The sequence below is a fragment of the Heterodontus francisci genome, chromosome 17, assembly GCF_036365525.1.
Source record: "Heterodontus francisci isolate sHetFra1 chromosome 17, sHetFra1.hap1, whole genome shotgun sequence".
In the NCBI taxonomy this organism is placed as follows: domain Eukaryota; kingdom Metazoa; phylum Chordata; class Chondrichthyes; order Heterodontiformes; family Heterodontidae; genus Heterodontus; species Heterodontus francisci.
Window position 1 is genome coordinate 6,639,522 of NC_090387.1, and position 18,068 is coordinate 6,657,589.

General features: G+C 44.7%; 1 protein-coding gene across 3 annotated transcripts in view; it reads left to right on the top strand.

The window, feature by feature from the left end:
* cdh16 (cadherin 16, KSP-cadherin) overlaps window positions 1–17,831 on the top strand; it is an 84,706-nt gene extending 66,875 nt beyond the window's left edge. For 2 of the 3 annotated variants that reach the window (XM_068049056.1, XM_068049057.1), the window contains exons 15-18: window positions 7,130–7,369; window positions 8,004–8,120; window positions 14,062–14,178; window positions 15,499–17,831. In XM_068049056.1, coding sequence (XP_067905157.1) covers window positions 7,130–7,369; window positions 8,004–8,120; window positions 14,062–14,178; window positions 15,499–15,608 — 584 coding nt within the window. In that variant the 3' untranslated portion in view covers window positions 15,609–17,831. The remainder of the gene's footprint in view (window positions 1–7,129; window positions 7,370–8,003; window positions 8,121–14,061; window positions 14,179–15,498) is intronic. The other variant, XM_068049058.1, reaches the window with a different exon arrangement.
* Window positions 17,832–18,068: the final 237 nt, after the last annotated feature.

The following is an 18,068-nucleotide window of genomic DNA, read 5'->3' on the forward strand; positions in this document are numbered from 1 at the left end:
TTTATCTCACTAGCCACTTCTTTTAACACCCTAGGATGAAGTCCATCAGAACCCGGGGACTTGTCAGCCCGCAGCTCCAACAATTTGTTCAGTACCACTTCCCTAGTGATTGTAATTTTCTTGAGTTCCTCCCTCCCTTCCATTTCCTGACTTACAGCTAATTCTGGGATGTTACTTGAATCCTCAATAGTGAAGACCGATGCAAAATATCTGTTCAATTCATCTGCCATCTCCTTATTATCCATTATTAATTCCCCAGACTCACTTTCTATAGGACCAACACTCACTTTGGTAATTCTTTTCTTTTTTAAATATCTATAGAAACTCTCACTATCTGTCTTTATATTTCTAGCTAGCTTTCTCTCGTAGTCTAATTTTACCTTCCTTAAACAATTTTTTCGTCATTCTTTGCTGATTTTTATATTCTGACCAATCTTCTGACCTCTCTCCCCTCCATCCACAAAGCTGGGGGGGATGTGAGCTGTGAGGAGGATGCAAAGAGGCTCCAATGTGATTTGGACAAGTTGGGTGAGTGGGCAAATGTATGGCAGATGCAGTATAACGTGGATAAATGTGAGGTTATCCACTTTGGTTGTAAAAACAGAAAGGCAGATTATTATCTGAATAGTGATAGATTGGGAAAGGGGGAGGTGCAACGAGACTTGGGTGTCCTTGTACACCAGTCGCTGAAAGCAAGCATTCAGGTGCAGCAAGCAGTTAGGAAGGTGAATCGTATGTTGGCCTTCTTTGCAAGAGGATTTGAGTACAGGAGCCAGGATGTCTTACTGCAGTTATACAGGGCCTTGGTGAGACCACATCTGGAGTATTGTGTGCAGTTTTGGTCTCCTTATCTGAGGAAGGATGTTCTTGCCATGGAGGGAGTGCAAATAAGATTTCTTTGATTCCTGGGGTGGCAGGATTGACGTATGAGGAGAGATTGGGTCGACTAGGCCTATATTCACTCGAGTTTAGACGAATGAGAGGGGATCTCATAGAAACCTATAAAATTCTAACAGGACTAGACAGGCTAGATGCAGGGAGGATATTCCCGATGGCTGGGGAGTCCAGAACCAGGTGTCACAGTCTCAGGATACAAGGTATGCCATTTAGAACTGAGATGAGGAGAAATTTCTTCACTCAGAGGGTGGTGAACCTGTGGAATTCTCTACCACTGAAGGTAGTGGAGACCAAGTCATTAAATATATTCAAGAAGGAGTTAGACATATTTCTTATGGCCAAAGGGATCAAGGGAAATGGATAGAATGCGGGAACAGGGTACTGAATTAGACCATCTTTTTTGAATGGTGGAGCAGGCCTGAAGGGCCGAATGGCCTACTCCCGCTCCTATTTTCTATGTTTCTATGTTTGCGCAATTATATGCTTTTTCTTTAAGTTTGATACTATCTTTAATTGTTTTAGTTAACCATGGATGGCAGGTTCCACCCTTGGAATTTTTATTTTTTGTTAAAATGTATCTATTCTGTGTATTCTGAAATATCCCCTTAAATGTCTGCCACTGTATCTCTATTGACCTATCCCTTAACCTGATTTGCCAGTTCACTTTAGCTAGCTCTGCTTCCATGCCCTCATAATTGCCCTTATTTAAGTTTAAAATACTGGTCTTGGACCCACTCTTCTCTCCCTCAAGCCAAATGTAAAATTATGATCGCTGCTACCTAGGGGCACTTTAACTATGAGGTCATCAATTAATCCTATCTCGTTGCACAATTCCAGATCTAGTATAGCCTGCTGTCTGGTTGGCTCCAGAAAATATTGTTCCAAGAAATTATCCTGAAAACATTCTATGTACTCCTCATCTAAGCTACCTCTGCCCATCTGATTTTTCCAGTCTATATGTAAGTTAAAATCCCCCATAATATCATTGTACCTTTCTGACAAGCTGCCATTATTTCTTCCTTTATACCCGTCCTGCAGTGCGGTTACTGTTAGGTGGCCTGTACCCTACTCCCACAAGTGACTTCTTGCCTTTCTGATTTCTTATCTCTATCTAAACTACTTCTACATCCTGGTCTCCTGAAAGGTCATCCCTCTCTATTGCACTAATACCATCATTAATTAACAGAGCTACCCCTCCACCTTTTCCGAGCTTCCTGCCCTTCCTAAATGCCCTTCAATATTCAGGTCCCAATCTATGTCGTCCTGTAGCCATGTCTCTGTAATGGCTATCAGATCGTACTTATTTATTTCTGTTTGCACTCTCAGTTCATCTGTTTTGTTTTGAATCTTACGTGCAGTCAGATACAGAGCCTTTAGTTTTGTCTTTTTATTATTTTTGTAACCTCTGGCATTATCTGTTGATTTACTCTTAGATTTGTACACTCTGTCCATTCCTGTCACAGTTTGTTTATCATTTCCCTTTCTCTCTTGCCTTGTCTCTACTCCTTAATTTACCATATCTTCCCAAATTTGATCCCTTGCCCCCACTATTCAGTTTAAAACCGCTTCCCTAGTTATGTGATTCACTAGAACACCGGCCCCAGCACGTTTCAGGTGTAGACTGTCCCAACAGTACAGCCCCCACTTTCCCCAGTACTGGTGCCAGTGCCCACAAACCAGAACCCACTTCTACCACACCAGTCTTTGAGCCACGCATTAATTTCTCTAATCTTATTTGCCCTATGCCAAATTGCACATGGCTCAGGTAATAATCCAGAGATTATTACTTTTGAGGTTCCAATTTAATCCTTAGGAATTCCTAGGACATGGACCTATTCCACGCCCCTAAACTAACACACTCTAAAATCCAAACGGAAATTGCTGGAACTACACAGCAGATCAGTCAACCTCTGAGCAAAACAAAGACGGACTAGTGTTTCGGGTAGGAGACCTTGGATTACAAGTTCAAGAAATGTTTACAGCCAAATGGTCATTCTGCACCCCCCCCTCCACCACTACCCACGCCACCCCCACCCACCACCACTTTTCAGCAGCTGTCTGATCTACTGTGCATTTTCAGCATTTGCTGTTTGGATTCCAGATGTGTCCATTTTCCTTACCAGCATCCCTTACCTCAGTGAGCAAAGATAGCACACTTAAAATAGATCACTTGTCAGAAAAGTGTGTTAAAATTTCAGTAACATGAATGGTGATAAAGTAGACTGCCTTGTGTCTCCATAGAAACCCTGCTGTGTTGTGCTCACAATGACGTGATGGTTCAGAAACGCCTTTTGTAGATCACAGTGTCTAATATTTATCCTGGCTCCTCACAACTTGACAGTGCGATTAATGCAGCTATCAGCTCATCCAGGTTACTGCATCCGTTCTTGTTCCAGTCAGGATCACAGGGTAACTGACAGCAGACTCCCAAACCCAGCCAAGGTAACCAAGCAACCTGGGTCAACATTCATGTATCAGAGTTTCCTCAGTCGCAATTTTTTTTTCGCAAGGCCATAGATTGTTTGGGGAGATTCTGTATTTCTAGTGAAAGCAAAATACTGCAGATGCTGGAAGCCTGAAATAAAAATTGAAAACTGCAGGCATGCAACAAGTCAGGCAGCATCAGTGGCGAGAGAAATGGATTTGGAATCATACAGTACAGAAGGAGGCCATTTGGCCCATCGTATCTGTGCTGGCTCTCTAAGAGAGCTATCCAATTAGTCCCACTCCCCCTGCTCTCCCCATAGCCTTGTAATTTTTTCCACTTTAAGGGGTGACACAGTGGTGCAGTGGTTAGCACTGCAGCCTCAAAGCTCCAGCGACCCAGGTTCGATTCTGGGTACTGTCTGTGCAGAGTTTGCAAGTTCTCCCTGTGACCACGTGGGTTTCCTCCGGGTGCTCTGGTTTCCTCCCACAGCCAAAGGCTTGCAGGTTGATAGGTAAATTGGCCATTGTAAATTACCCCTAGTGTAGGTAGGTGGTAGGGGAATTGAGGGAAGGTGGGGATGTGGTAGGGAATGTGGGATTAATGTAGGATTAGTATAAATGGGTGGTTGTTGGTCAGCACAGACTCGGTGGGCCGAAGGGCCTGTTTCAGTGCTGTATGACTCTAAGTATTTATCCAATTCTCTTTTGAAAGTTACTATTGAATCTGTCTCCACCGCTCTTTCCGGCAGCGCGTTCCAGATCACAACAACTCCCAGCGTAATCTTTTTCCTCATGTCATGTTATATCTGCATCCTCTGGTGAAACATTTACCCTATCAAAACGCATCATCATTTTGAACACTTCCACTAACCTTCTCTGCTCTAGAACAGCCCCAGCTTCTCCAGTCTCTCTACATAATTGAGTTCACTCTTCCCTGATAAATGTCCTCTGGTAAATCTCTTCTGCACCCTCTCTAAAGCCTTGACACCCTTCCTAAAGTGTGATGCCCAGAATTGTGCACAGTACTGCAGCTGAAGCCTAACCAGTATTTTATAAAGGTTTGACGTTTCAGGTCGATGACCTTTGATCAGAACTGGGGGAAGTTAGAGATGTAATAGTATTTCAGGAAGAGGCAGGAATAGGGGTTGTTGGGGGGGTGGTGAGCAGAGGGGAGAATGAAAGGGAAGGTCTGTGATAGGGTGGAAGGCAGGAGAGATTAGATAACAAAAGGGATGATGGTGCAAGGCAAAAGGAGATGGTAATGGGGGAGTAAAGAAACAAAAAGGTGGGGCTAGAGGAGGTGTGAGTGGGAAATAGCAGAATTATCACCAACAGTTGCTGTCTGAAAAATTGGGGGCAGAGGTTCTGATCTGAAATTGCTGAACTCGATGAATGTTGAGGCTGCAAGCTGGCTAATTGAAGGAGGTGATGTTCCTCGAGCTTCATTTGAACAGTGTAGGAGGCCGTGGACAGAGAGGTCAGAGTTGGGTTCAGGATTTGGTCTTTTAGGACATGTTGGGAAGTTCACCATGTACAGGGAGCAAATGGAATCTCCCTCAGCCTTCCTGTAAAAGGACGGGACAAGTGGGTCAGTGAAGGAGGACATTGCCCATTGCACCTCTGGGTTCAAACATCGCCTAGTCGCAATGGGATACAAGTTTCCTCTCTCTCCTGCGGTCTCTAAGAATCCTGCGTGAGGCAGTCTTGCATGGGGCTGAGCGTTATACATTTTCCTGACACAGATTCCTGATGGTCCCAGCTCTAAGTCAGAAGCTCCAAAGCAGAAACCACCACCACCGCACCCCCACCCAGCTATAGTGAATCATAGAAAGCACAGAAGGAGGCCATTTGACCCATCGGGTTTCCTACATTACAACAGTGAATACAACAACAACAGCTTGCAGTCATATAGCTCCTTTAACATAAGGGCACGTCACAGGAGCACTTTCAAACAACATTTAGAACTAGGAGTCACTGTTTAAAAATAAGGGGTCGCTAATATAAGACAGAGATGAGAAATTTTTTCTCTCAGAGGGTCGTGAGTCTTTGGAATTCTCTTCCTCAAAAGGCAGTGAAAGCAGAGTCTTTGAATATTTGCAAGGCAGAGGTAGATAGATTCTCGATAAACAAAGGGGTGAAATGTTATTGGTGGAAGGCGGGAATGTGGAGTTGGGGTTACAATCCGATCGGCCATGAACTTATTGAACGGCGGAGGAGGCTCAAGGGGCTGAGTGGCCTACTTGAAGGCCTCCTAATTGGTACGTTCATATGTATGTATATACTGAGTCAGATAGGAGATATTAGGACAGGTGACTAAAAGTTTGGTCAAAGATGTAGGTTTTAAGGAATGTCTTAAAAGTGGAGAGAGGAGGTGGAAGTAGAGGTATAGGGAGAGAATTCCTGAGCTTCGGGCCCAGGCAGCAGAAACCTTGGCCGTCAATGGTGGAGCGATGGTCAAAAAGTCAGAATTGAAGGAGCGCAGAGATCTCAGAGGCCTGCAGAATTAAAGATTACAGACGTAGGGGGCTAGATTCTCCAGTGGGCGTCAGGACCCCGATGTCGCACCCATAAGTGGGGTCCTGAGTGTGCCTGTGTCGACAGCACTTCCAGTGGCACAGTCTTCCAGGAAGTGGCCTCCTAACTGGTCACCTCTGGGCTCGCTGTCCTATTGAGGACGACAGGTGAGTTTCTGAGGTTGGAGGCCCAATCAGAGGGCCCGCAGTGATGTCAGGTTGGCAGCTCCACTGAAAGTGGGCGGCACAGTGGCGCAGTGGTTAGCACCGCAGCCTCACAGCTCCAGCGACCCGGGTTCAGTTCTGGGTACTGCCTGTGTGGAGTTTGCAAGTTCTCCCTGTGACCGCGTGGGTTTCCGCCGGGTGCTCCGGTTTCCTCCCACATGCCAAAGACTTGCAGGTTGATAGGTAAATTGGCCATTGTAAATTTCCCCAAGGGAAAGTGGGGATGTGGTGGGGAATATGGAATTAATGTAGGATTAGTATAAATGGGTAGTTGATGGTCGGCACAGACTCAGTGGGCCGAAGGGCCTGTTTCAGTGCTGTATCTCTCCATGACTCTCTAAGTGGTGAATGCTGGCATGTGCGATTGTGTATCAACATGAAGATGCCCTCGGTTATCTGCATCGAAGTCCTCAAATAAAGAGGCCCTAAACTGGTAGGGCCATCAGGTTGGCGTGGAAACGCCTCCGTGGGATTGTTTTCAGACATGGTTGTGGCTTTTCATCCCCTCGTCCCTGTCTTCGGGGTATGGATCCTCTGGATCTGGTGGTTCCCCAGCCTGCCACTGGGAGACTGCCTTGATTGAGCTGGTGGCCTCTGTACACAGCAGGGGTGCAGCTCCGACACTGGTAAAACTAGGTGGGGCACTAATTGCTCTAGCCACCTCTGGGGAGTGGGCAGCTGATCCGGTTCCCAGTCCATCCCCGGGAAATTCCCCCAGAGGTGGGAATGCATTGGGGAGCCATCCCAATGCAGCTCTCCTGACAATTTCATGCCCGCCCACAACCTTGTCTCCATGGGTTTGGGAAAATACAGCCAAGGAGTCTAAGGAGGGCGACAAGTTTGAGAATTTTAAAGATTGAGGTGTTGCTGGTCTGGGAACTGATGTAGTTCAGTGAACATGGGGGGGGTGATGGGCGAACAGGACTTGGGGTAAGTTTGGATTTCCTTCTCCTTTAAACCTACGAGCTCTCAAATCGAGCTCATTGCTCCTCAGAAAAGCGTTTAATACAGATACAATCAGTTTGCAATAAGTGACAGTAACTCCACTCTGTTTATAAATTTTGTAGATGACCCTTCCTTATTTGTCACTGCACACTTGGTGATTCACATTGAAGACTCCGGGGAAGAGGCGCCTGCTCCACTGCTGGAATATTCTGGAGATTTCCTGTGCACGCCACGGAGAGACGGGCAGTCGATTGCCATCAAGGCCTTGTACCACCATGGAAGAGGAAATAGGGTGCCAGTCATTTTCTCCATTGATGGCAAGCCAATGGAGCAAAGGAACTGGAAGATCAACCAAGTTAACAGTACGATGGAGGGAAGCGGGTGGTGATAGAAGTAGTCGTGGGGTAATTCTCACCTTCAGCAAACCTAGGCTCAGTGGGCTCTCACCTCTGAGTCAGAAGGTTGTGGGTTCAAGTCCCACTCAAGAGACTTGAGCACAGTGTCTCGGCTGACACTCCCGTAGCAGTACCGAGGGCGTGCTACACTGTCAGACGTGTCGTTTTTCCGATCGGACATCTGATCAGAGATCCTGTCTGCCCTCTCAGCTGATCTAAGATCCCACATCCCTATTTCAAAGAAGAGCAGAGGGGATTTGTCCTGTGCCCTGGTTAATATTTATCACTCAAGCAACATCACTGAAACAGACTATCTGGTCATTATCTCATTGCTATTTGTGGGAGCTTGCTGTGGGCAAATTGGCTGCTGTGTTTCCTACATTACAACAGTGACTACAATCCAAAAGTATATCATTGCCTGTAGAGCACTTTGGGATGTCCTGAGGCTGTGAAAGGTGTTATATAAATGCAATTCTTTCTTTTTTTCATATTATCCTGCTGATAGCCATTCTGCCTGGTAGGTCACTGGGTTTACAGAATTAGTACACACTATACAATATTTCTGTGTTGCTCCCAGTCTAATTGTCTGTGTCCCTTTCAGACACACAAGCCTTTCTGTCTATTGCACCCAGCTGGGTGGATCCAGGATTGCATCGGGTTCCGATTGTCCTCGGCGAGAAAGGGGAAACCAGCCAGAGGCACACTGATATTCTATCAGGTAAAACAAGAGGTTTTACATTGTAATAGCACCCAGGTTGTGTAGAATCACTTGCTGTTTGTTACGGCTGGGTGAGGAGGGGGTCTGAGGTTCCCTTCTTTTCCTTCCTCTTTTGACCGCAACAGGATTTATTCTCTTTTTAAAACCATTGTCGTGCTTAGCACCTGAGTGAGTATTTTATCTTTTACCTTTAATGTCATCGTGAAAGAACCAATTGGGCAGGTTTTCTTGAGTTTAAACACGAAAGAGATAAGTTTATTATACTTAACAATCTAAAACCAATCTAAAAATAATAAAAATATGCTACATATTCATGCTTCATGCACACATTCACACGAGAATCACACACACACACATACAAATAAATTACAGAGGGAAAAAATAGATTTGGTGGTTGGATTAGAGTGCAGAATCAATGGAACTTCAGTGCACAGTCTGTGAAGTGGATGATTCGATGGTTTTCCGGCTGAAGCTGTATTCTTGAAGTCCTCGGCTGGTCAAAGTGCACTTTGTGGTTGGCCCACTTGGCTCAAAGCTTTCTTGGAGGCAGAATTGTAGTTGGTTCTCATCCCCTGGTCTCTGTAGCAATCTGTAGGCTTGGAGGGATTCACAGTCACAGACACTTTCAAACTTGGGTTATCTGGAGAGAGAGAGAGAGAGAGAGAGAGAGAAAGGGAAGCACGCAGCCTTTTCCTGCTGCTGAACATTCAGTTACTGCTTGTCTCTTGTCTGTGTAACAAAGCCCCCAGTTCTTTCAGAGATGGATACATGGTCATATGGTTCTCTCAATCCCCTATGGTTTTAATGAGGTCCAAAGTCTAAAACCCAAAACCTCTCTCAGGTGATATTGTCAGTGTTTACCATCTGGAGGGACGTCTCCACTTATGAATGCCTCAACATAGCTTTGAATGTCCCGCTAACAAGAGTGATCTGGATAATTTACTCAGATGGCCAAAGAATTGTCCTGGCTGGGCTTCTTTTTAGACTTTTTCCTCCAATTCAATCTCTTGGTGTTTCAGTTGCAATCTTGGCTGCTAGTTTTTTTTTAAAAAGCTAACTTCAGGGGTTTCCCCATTAAAAGTTTAATGTAAGTTTTCAACTGATGAATTAAAATTTCTTCATTTGGCATATCGTGTTTTCTTGACATGCTGCATATGTTAATATTAATAGTTGTTATGGTTCTAAATTAATTAGTTACTTCATTCAGTTACAAAGTGTTCCAGTGACTAGAAAATGTGCAAAGAGCATATTTTAATCCGTTGTTGACTGATATCATCATCGTTTTAAGTGCTTTAATTGACGTTTCTTGCTGGCTTACTGCTTCTGTGTAGTTATCTAACTTCTAAATAAACATTGTGGTAAATTTTAGCCTGATTGTAAGGTATGACACTGCAACCTTTACAACTACTCGGAGAAGACAGGAGAATGTATTGAGAATCCCATGTAACCTCCAGTATATTTGCACTGTTTTGCATATTCCATTCAGGACATATGCATGGATTTTTTTTATTTAGTAGGAAGTTTGTTTAATAGAAATTGATTTGTGTTGTGGATACAAGGTGGGGGTTTTGGTGCAGGTGGTGGGGGAGGGTAGAGTCACTTTTTAAACATGGAGTTAACTCAGAGAGTGGGGATGGGCTGGGAGATGGGAAGGCTGGTGAAATGGCGAAGGAAGTTGTCAAGTGGTGTGCCCGGTGTCTTCCCACTGCCGTGCTAATTTACCAGCAGCAGGAAAGGTGGCAGATGGCCTGCCCAGCAGGAGGTCAATAGAGCCCCTTAAGTGTACAATTAAGTGCATCTTTCCGCCTCTGCTGGCATTTTACCAGCTGCTGGGGGTCCTGCCGCTGTGTGCGGAGACCATCCAGTAAAAACTGGTGGCCTCCTGCAGGCTCTGGGGGATGGAGGGGGTGTGGGGGAGTCTTCTTTTCGTGCAATCTTTGGCCTAAGAGGGACTCCGGCAGCAATGGGCGCCCCAGTGGCAACGGCGCTGCCACGACTACCCCACGATTGGCGCCGGCAACCCCAGATCCCACTTACCCGACTGTGAGGACGTACAGCCATTGACGTACCCTCATCCCGCAGTTGCAATCCCAGCATTGGGATTGCTGGGCCCCGGCATTGGGCCAGAAGCTCTTGGGGGTGGACTACCAACCTCAATAGGGACGCAGCCCTGGCGACTGCAACTTAATCAGCTACCGCTGACAAAATGCAGCCCCTGGGTCCCACTGAAGAGGGTCGCCTCCCACTTTGATGGCAGTGGTGGGACCCCTACCGTCTGTATAAAAATCCAGTGGTGGGACCCCTACCGTCTGTATAAAAATCCAGTGGTGGGACCCCTACCGTCTGTATAAAAATCCAGTGGTGGGACCCCTACCGTCTGTATAAAAATCCAGTGGTGGGACCCCTACCGTTTGTATAAAAATCCAGTGGTGGGACCCCTACCGTTTGTATAAAAATCCAGTGGTGGGACCCCTACCGTCTGTATAAAAATCCAGTGGTGGGACCCCTACCATCTGTATAAAAATCCAGTGGTGGGACCCCTACCGTATGTATAAAAATCCAGTGGTGGGACCCCTACCGTCTGTATAAAAATCCAGTGGTGGGACCCCTACCGTTTGTATAAAAATCCAGTGGTGGGACCCCTACCGTCTGTATAAAAATCCAGTGGTGGGACCCCTACCATCTGTATAAAAATCCAGTGGTGGGACCCCTACCGTATGTATAAAAATCCAGTGGTGGGACCCCTACCGTCTGTATAAAAATCCAGTGGTGGGACCCCTACCGTTTGTATAAAAATCCAGTGGTGGGACCCCTACCGTCTGTATAAAAATCCAGTGGTGGGACCCCTACCGTCTGTATAAAAATCCAGTGGTGGGACCCCTACCGTATGTATAAAAATCCAGTGGTGGGACCCCTACCGTATGTATAAAAATCCAGCCAATTCCAATTGTGAGGAAGAACAAAACTAGAGGCCATTCAATATAAGACGGTCACCGAGAAGGGGAGATGGTGGCATCGTGCTAAAGTCACTGCGCCTGTAATCCAGAGCCCCAGGCTAATGTCCTGGGAACACGGGTTCAAATCCCACTATGGCAGCTGGTGGAATTTAAATTCAGTTAATTAATACACTTAATTAATTAATAAAAATCTGGAATTGAAAACTATTCTCAGTAATGGTGCCATGAAACTGTTATTGATTGTCGTAAAAACCAATCTGGTTCACTAATGTCCTTTAGGGAAGGAAATCTGCCGTCCTTACTAGTGCTCTGGGGGCATGTGTTCAAATCCCATGGCAGATGGTAAAATTTGAATTCAATTATTTAATCTGGAATTTTAAAAAAGCCAGTCTAATAGTGACCATGAAACCATTGTCAAATGTTGTATAAACTAATGTTCTTTAGGGAAGGAAATCTGCTGTCCTTACCCGGTCTGGCCTACATGTGACTCCAGACCCACAGCAATGTGGTTGACTCTTAACTACCCTCTGAAGTGGCCTAGCAAGCCACTCAGTTGTCAAGAGCAATGAGAGATGGGCAACAAAAGTTGGCCTTGCCAGCAACACCCACATCCCATGAAAGAATTTTTAAAAAAGCAATCCAATAGGGAATTCAGAAGAAACTTCTTTTTCCAAGAGAGTGGTGAGAATGTGGAACTTGCTACCACAGGGAGTGGTTGAGGTGAGTAGTATCGATACATTTAAGGGGAAGCTGGATAAACACAAGAGGGAGAAAGGGAACAGAGGGTTATGCTGTCAGAGTTAGATGAGGAAAGATGGGAGGCTTGAGATGAGCATAAATACCAACATGGGCCACTTGGGCTGAATGGCCTGTTTCTGTAAATCCTAATCTAATTCTATGAAGGAGGAAATGCAAATTGCTAACAGTGGTGTTTGGTTCGTTTTATTCTCGAGTGCAATGCAAATATTTCAGAGAGCTGTTTATTACTGAAATAGAGTTGGTCACCCTACAGTCTTTAAGTCCTGGAGTGCTTGTTATTGTGTCGTTGGCACTTTCATTAGTAATTTTGAAGTTGAGGCCACAGGGATAATGAGGGCACTCCTTTGCATAAATTGAAAGATCGCATTTAAAAATAAGGGCTTTGAATAAAACATGAAAAAGAACCTACACGTCCAATTGGCACATTTATTAGATTAGATTAGAGATACAGCACTGAAACAGGCCCTTCGGCCCACCGAGTCTGTGCCGAACATCAACCACCCATTTATACTAATCCTACACTAATCCCACATTCCTACCAAACATCCCCACCTGTCTCTATATTTCCCTACCACCTACCTATACTAGTGACAATTTATACTGGCCAATTTACCTATCAACCTGCAAGTCTTTTGGCTTGTGGGAGGAAACCGGAGCACCCGGAGAAAACCCACGCAGACACAGGGAGAACTTGCAAACTCCACACAGGCAGTACCCGGAATCGAACCCGGGTCCCTGGAGCTGTGAGGCTGCAGTGCTAACCACTGCGCCACTGTGCCGCCCAAAGGCTGTCCACTCGATCTCAAAAAAATAAGTTTCGATGCATTTATTATCTAGCCAAATTATTTATTATATAAGGAAGCTAGATAGGTACATGAGCGAGACAGGAATAGAAGTTGTTGATAGGGTGAGGGGAGGAAGAGGCTCATGTGGAGCATAAACACCAGCATAGACCAGTTGGGCCGAATGGCCTGTTTCTGTCCTGTAAATTCGATGTGATGCTATGTAATCACACCGATAGCAGGACTCTCATTACAATTAGAGGCAATTGTAATCAGTGAGAGCAGGTTGTGAAGGAGAAAGAAGGCTTTTACTTTTCTCATGCAACACCTGCCCTTTCACCTCTTCCATTTCACTCTCCAGGGCCCCAAACACTCCTTCCAGCTTAAACAGTGATTTACTTGTACTTCTTTCAATTTAATTTATTGTATTCGCTGCTCACAATATGGTCTTCTCTACATTGGAGAGACCAAACACAGTGTGGGTGACTGCTTTGTGGAACATCTCCATTCAGTTCACAAGCATGACCCCGAGCTTCCTGTTGCCTCTCATTTTAATTCTCCACCTTGCTCTCACGCTGACCTCTATGTTTATTTTATATTTTATTTTATTTAGAGATACAGCACTGAAACAGGCCCTTCGGCCCACCGAGTCTGTGCCTACCATCAACCACCCATTTATACTAATCCTACACTAATTCCATATTCCTACCACATCCCCACCTGTCCCTATATTTCCCTACCACCTACCTATACTAGGGGCAATTTATAATGGCCAATTTACCTATCAACCTGCAAGTCTTTGGCTGTGGGAGGAAACCGGAGCACCCGGAAAAAACCCACGCAGACACAGGGAGAACTTGCAAACTCCACACAGGCAGTACCCAGAATTGAACCCGGGTGGTCGGAGCTGTGAGGCTGCGGTGCTAACCACTGCGCCACTGTGCCGCCCTCAGTCTACTGCAGTGTTCCAATGAACCTCAATGCAAGCTCGAGGAACAGCACCGCATCTTTTGATTGGGCACTTTACAGACTTCTGGACTTGAGTTCAACAATTTAAGATCATATCCTCTGCCCCTTTTTTTTTCAGACAGCAACTGTTGGTGATAGGTCTGTCGTTACCATTTACACCTCTGCTAGGCCCATCTTTTGTTTCTTTACTTGTCCCATTACCATCTCCTTTTGCCTTGCACCATCATCCCTTCTGTCATTTAATCTCTCCTGCCTTCCATCCTATCACATACCTTCCCTTTTGTTCTTTCCCTCTCCTTTCCCTGCCCCCGGACTTGCTTAAAACCTGTTACATCTCTAACTTTCCCCAGTTCCGATGAAAGGTCACTGACCTGAAACGTTAACTCTGTTTCTCTCTCCACAGATGCTGCCCGACCTGCTGAGTATTTCCAGCATTTTCTGTTTTTATTTCACATTCTCCCATTCCCTTTGCAGTGACTATTTGTACTTGCAGTTCCAGAGGTCAATGCAGGATAGAAGTTGAGCCTATTCCAGGTAAACCCACTATCCTGACCACCGTGATTACCTTTGTTGGCACATTAGGAGCGATAGGTAAGTAGCTCAGTTCATATAGATTCATTACTCGAGCGGTAATCTCAATGAAACATACAAAATTCTTAAGGAGCTTGACAGGGTATTTGCTGAGAAAATGTTTCCCCTGGCTGGGGAATCTAGAACACGGGGACACAGTTTCAGAATAAGTGATCAGCCATTTAGGACTGAGATGGAGAGAAATTTCCTTCATTCAAAGGGGTGTAAATCTTTGGAATTCTCTACCCCAGAGAGTTGTGGATGCTTGGTCATTGAGTATGGTCAAGACAGCCGTCGTTCAAAGTGAAAGGGGAAAAGTTTAGAGGGGATATGCGTGGAAAGTTCTTTACGCAGAGGGTGGTGGGCACCTGGAACGCATTGCCAGCGGAGGTGGTAGATGCGGGCACGATGGAGTCTTTTAAGATGTATCTAGACAGATACATGAATGGGCAGGAAGAAAAGAGATACAGACCCTTAGAAAATAGGCGACATGTTTAGATAGAGGATCTGGATCGGCGCAGGCTTGGAGGGCCGAAGGGCCTGTTCCTGTGCTGTAATTTTCTTTGTTCTTTGTTCTTTTTTGATAGATTTTTGGACGTGAAGAGAATTAAGGGATAGTGTGTGAAGGTGGAAGATCAACCATGATTTTGTTGAATGGTGGAGCAGGCTTGAAAAGTCAAAGTTCCTATTTCTTATGTTCTTATGATTACAAGGCTAAGAAAGCTGATTGGGTTGAGTGTGAGACAATCCGTTCCGTTGGCTGTGGGAGGAATGTTGGGTTAAACAGGGAAGAAGAGTCGGAAGAGGTAACACTTCCCGATCTCCTGACAGAAGGAGAGGGAAGAAAGAGGTTTGTATTAAAACTGCCTCATAGGTAACACTCTCTCACCTCTTGAGTCAGAGGTTTGTGGGCTCTAGACACAATCTAGAGATTTGAGCCCCTGATCTAGGCTGAGACCACCGGTGTCAATACTGAAGGAATGCTGCTCTGTCAGAAGTGCTATCTTTCAGATGAGATGTTAAAACAATGCCCCGTCTGCCCTCTCAGTGGACAGAAAAGATCTCAGGACACTATTCAAAGAAAAGCAGGGGAGTTCTCCCCGGTTTCCTGGCTAATATTTGTCCCTCAACCAACATCACTAAAAACGGGTTTCCTGGTCCTTTACCACTGTTTTTGGGATCTTACTGTGCTCAAATTGGCAGTCATGTTTCCTACTTTACAACAGGGACTAAAGCACTTTGGGACGTCCTGAGGTCGTGATAGGTGCTATAGAAATGTAAGTTCTTCCTTCCTTTGCTATTGTGAAGATTAATTCTCCACCATCCTTTTTTCTTTCCCAGGTTTCTTCCTGATCATTATCCTTGTGCACTTGACCATTTCTGGAAACAAGCACAAGAAGAGAAAACGGAATATTAACATCGAATCCGCCCCTTTACGCTCTTCAGCATAATGTGGACTACCTCAGACACTGTCACTAACCCAACCTGCCAACCAATTGGATTGATTGATTTGAAGATCCCATTGACTAGGTGGAGAGAACAATTAGAGTATACACCATGATCAAAGTGTAAATTTAATTTCTTCTATTACATTTATCACTATAATATTTCATGACATATTTGTTAATCATCATTGAGTTTATTGTGATTGTAACAAGGGTGGACACAATGTAGCACAACTAGGATCTGTTCAATCTGCACATTATAAGGAATAGCCAGGAGATTCGAAGCTTTTTAAACCCTGATTTTAACCTAACTTGCATTACATACCGTTAACTTCCATATAGAGTAAAATTGGACAGGGTGTGAAACAGCTGCTCAGAGTGCAGCTCTCCTGAATTTACTCTGATCTCTACGTGGTAACCAGGGCCGTACACTTGACATCGGTTACATGGGTCCCATAGAGTCAATGCAGCCAGGGGGCCTGCCATGGATACCAACATACAAAACTAACAGACAGGAAAATTGCAGCTTCTCCACACCCCATAATGGCTGGAACATTGTGACTGGACTCTTCCTACACCCCCATTCGCCCCTCCTCCTGGGAGAGGCAGAAAAAACAAGAGAGAACCCCAGGGCCAATAAAGGAAATACCAATCTGGAGAATTACTGACTGAATACTATCAGACTTTGACAAAATCACTGTGAAACACAATGAAATCAGAGTCTTCCCAGCTTGTCCCCAATGACCCAACAATAACTGTCCAGCCTCTGGATGATACACCAATGTGTAATCCGATAACTTCCAAGTCTCCCAGTCCATCTAAATCATCTGTTGTGGCTCCTAATCACCAGGAAAATCTCTCATAATATAGTCCTCAATTGCCCACATACTCCAATGTGTGGTGTATAATGGATATGAGATACTGAATATATGGGATATTATACATGTGGCATATATATATAGAAAGAGGGTATGATATATAATGGGTGTGGTATATTTGGGTGTGGTATATTCTGGGTTTGGTATATTGTGTGTGGTATATTGGGGGTGATATATAATGAACATGGTACATTCTGTCAATGACTGAATAAACGAGGGCTCCTTTCTCTAGAAAAGAGAAGGCTAAGGGGTGACCTGATAGACATCTTTAAAATTACAAAGGGGTTTGATTGGGTAGACATAGAGAAGATGTTTCCACTTGTGAGGGAGACCAAAACTAGGGGCCATAAATATAAGATAGTCACTAATAAATCAAATAGGGAATTCAGGACAAACATCTGAGAATGTGGAACTTGCTACCACAGGGAGTAATTGAAGTGAATAGTATGGATGTATTTAAGGGAGAGCCAAGAGGGAGAAAGGAATAGTAGGATATGCTAATAGGGTGAGATGAAGGAGGGGGGGGGGGGGCGGAGACTCGTTTGGAGCATAAACACCAGCATAGACCAGTTGGGCCGAATGGCCTGTTTCTGTACTGTAACTTCTATGTAATGATGTGATGTTATAATGGGAGTGTGGCGTGTTTTGTACATGATATATTGGGTGCATAGTACATTATGTACATGGTGCATTATACATATTGTATATTGGATATGGTATATTGAGGTATATGGTATATATGGTACATTATGGGAGCCATTATGGGAGCTTCACAAACCACTGACCACCTCCAGGCGCTTACCCATTATCTCTCGAGACAAGGAGGCCAAAGAAGATGGGAGTCATACATTATGAATGTGTTATGTTGGATGTGTGCTGTATTATATGCATGATATACCATACCCTTAATATACTGGGCATGTGCTATATTATATGTTTGGTGTATTGGCCATGTGGTATAATGATTAAGTGGGATGCTGATTATGTGGGATATTCTTTCTTGATTTCTTGCCCTGAGTGTCTCCTTCTCCTTCACTCTGCTGTCATTCTGTCAAGGAGTTCACTCATTGAAAGGCTCGAGTGAGAGCTGAAGTGAAGATAGGGAACAGTATCGTCAAAAACCCGACAGGGTGAGCAATCATGTTCTAACAGTGCTTGCAGGTGTGCATGGATTAATTTATCTCTCTCTGTGATGGAAACGCAAATTGTATTTGTGCCTGAGATTTAAAAGTAAATTAACTAGAGGTTTCATTATTGAAGAACTGTCAATGTTGGTATTTGTATGAAATGCAAAACTGTGTTACTCTCTCGATGGTAGGGTACCCATTAAAACATGCTTTGTAATTGAAAAGTCTCACTTTCCATTGATTTCCTTAAAGTGCTTGTGCTTGAGCAGGACAAAAGCGATGAATACATTGGTGAGCTAAGTGCCTAATTTCACCTTTGATGTTGTATTCTCTGTGTAAAATGGTTCACGTGCACAGAGGAGCAAAACAACAGACTCAATGAGCCCTATCCTACCAGAGTGCCTATTGACATCACCATGTCAGCCAATGAATTGGAGGTGAGGCAAACTTACGCCAGGACT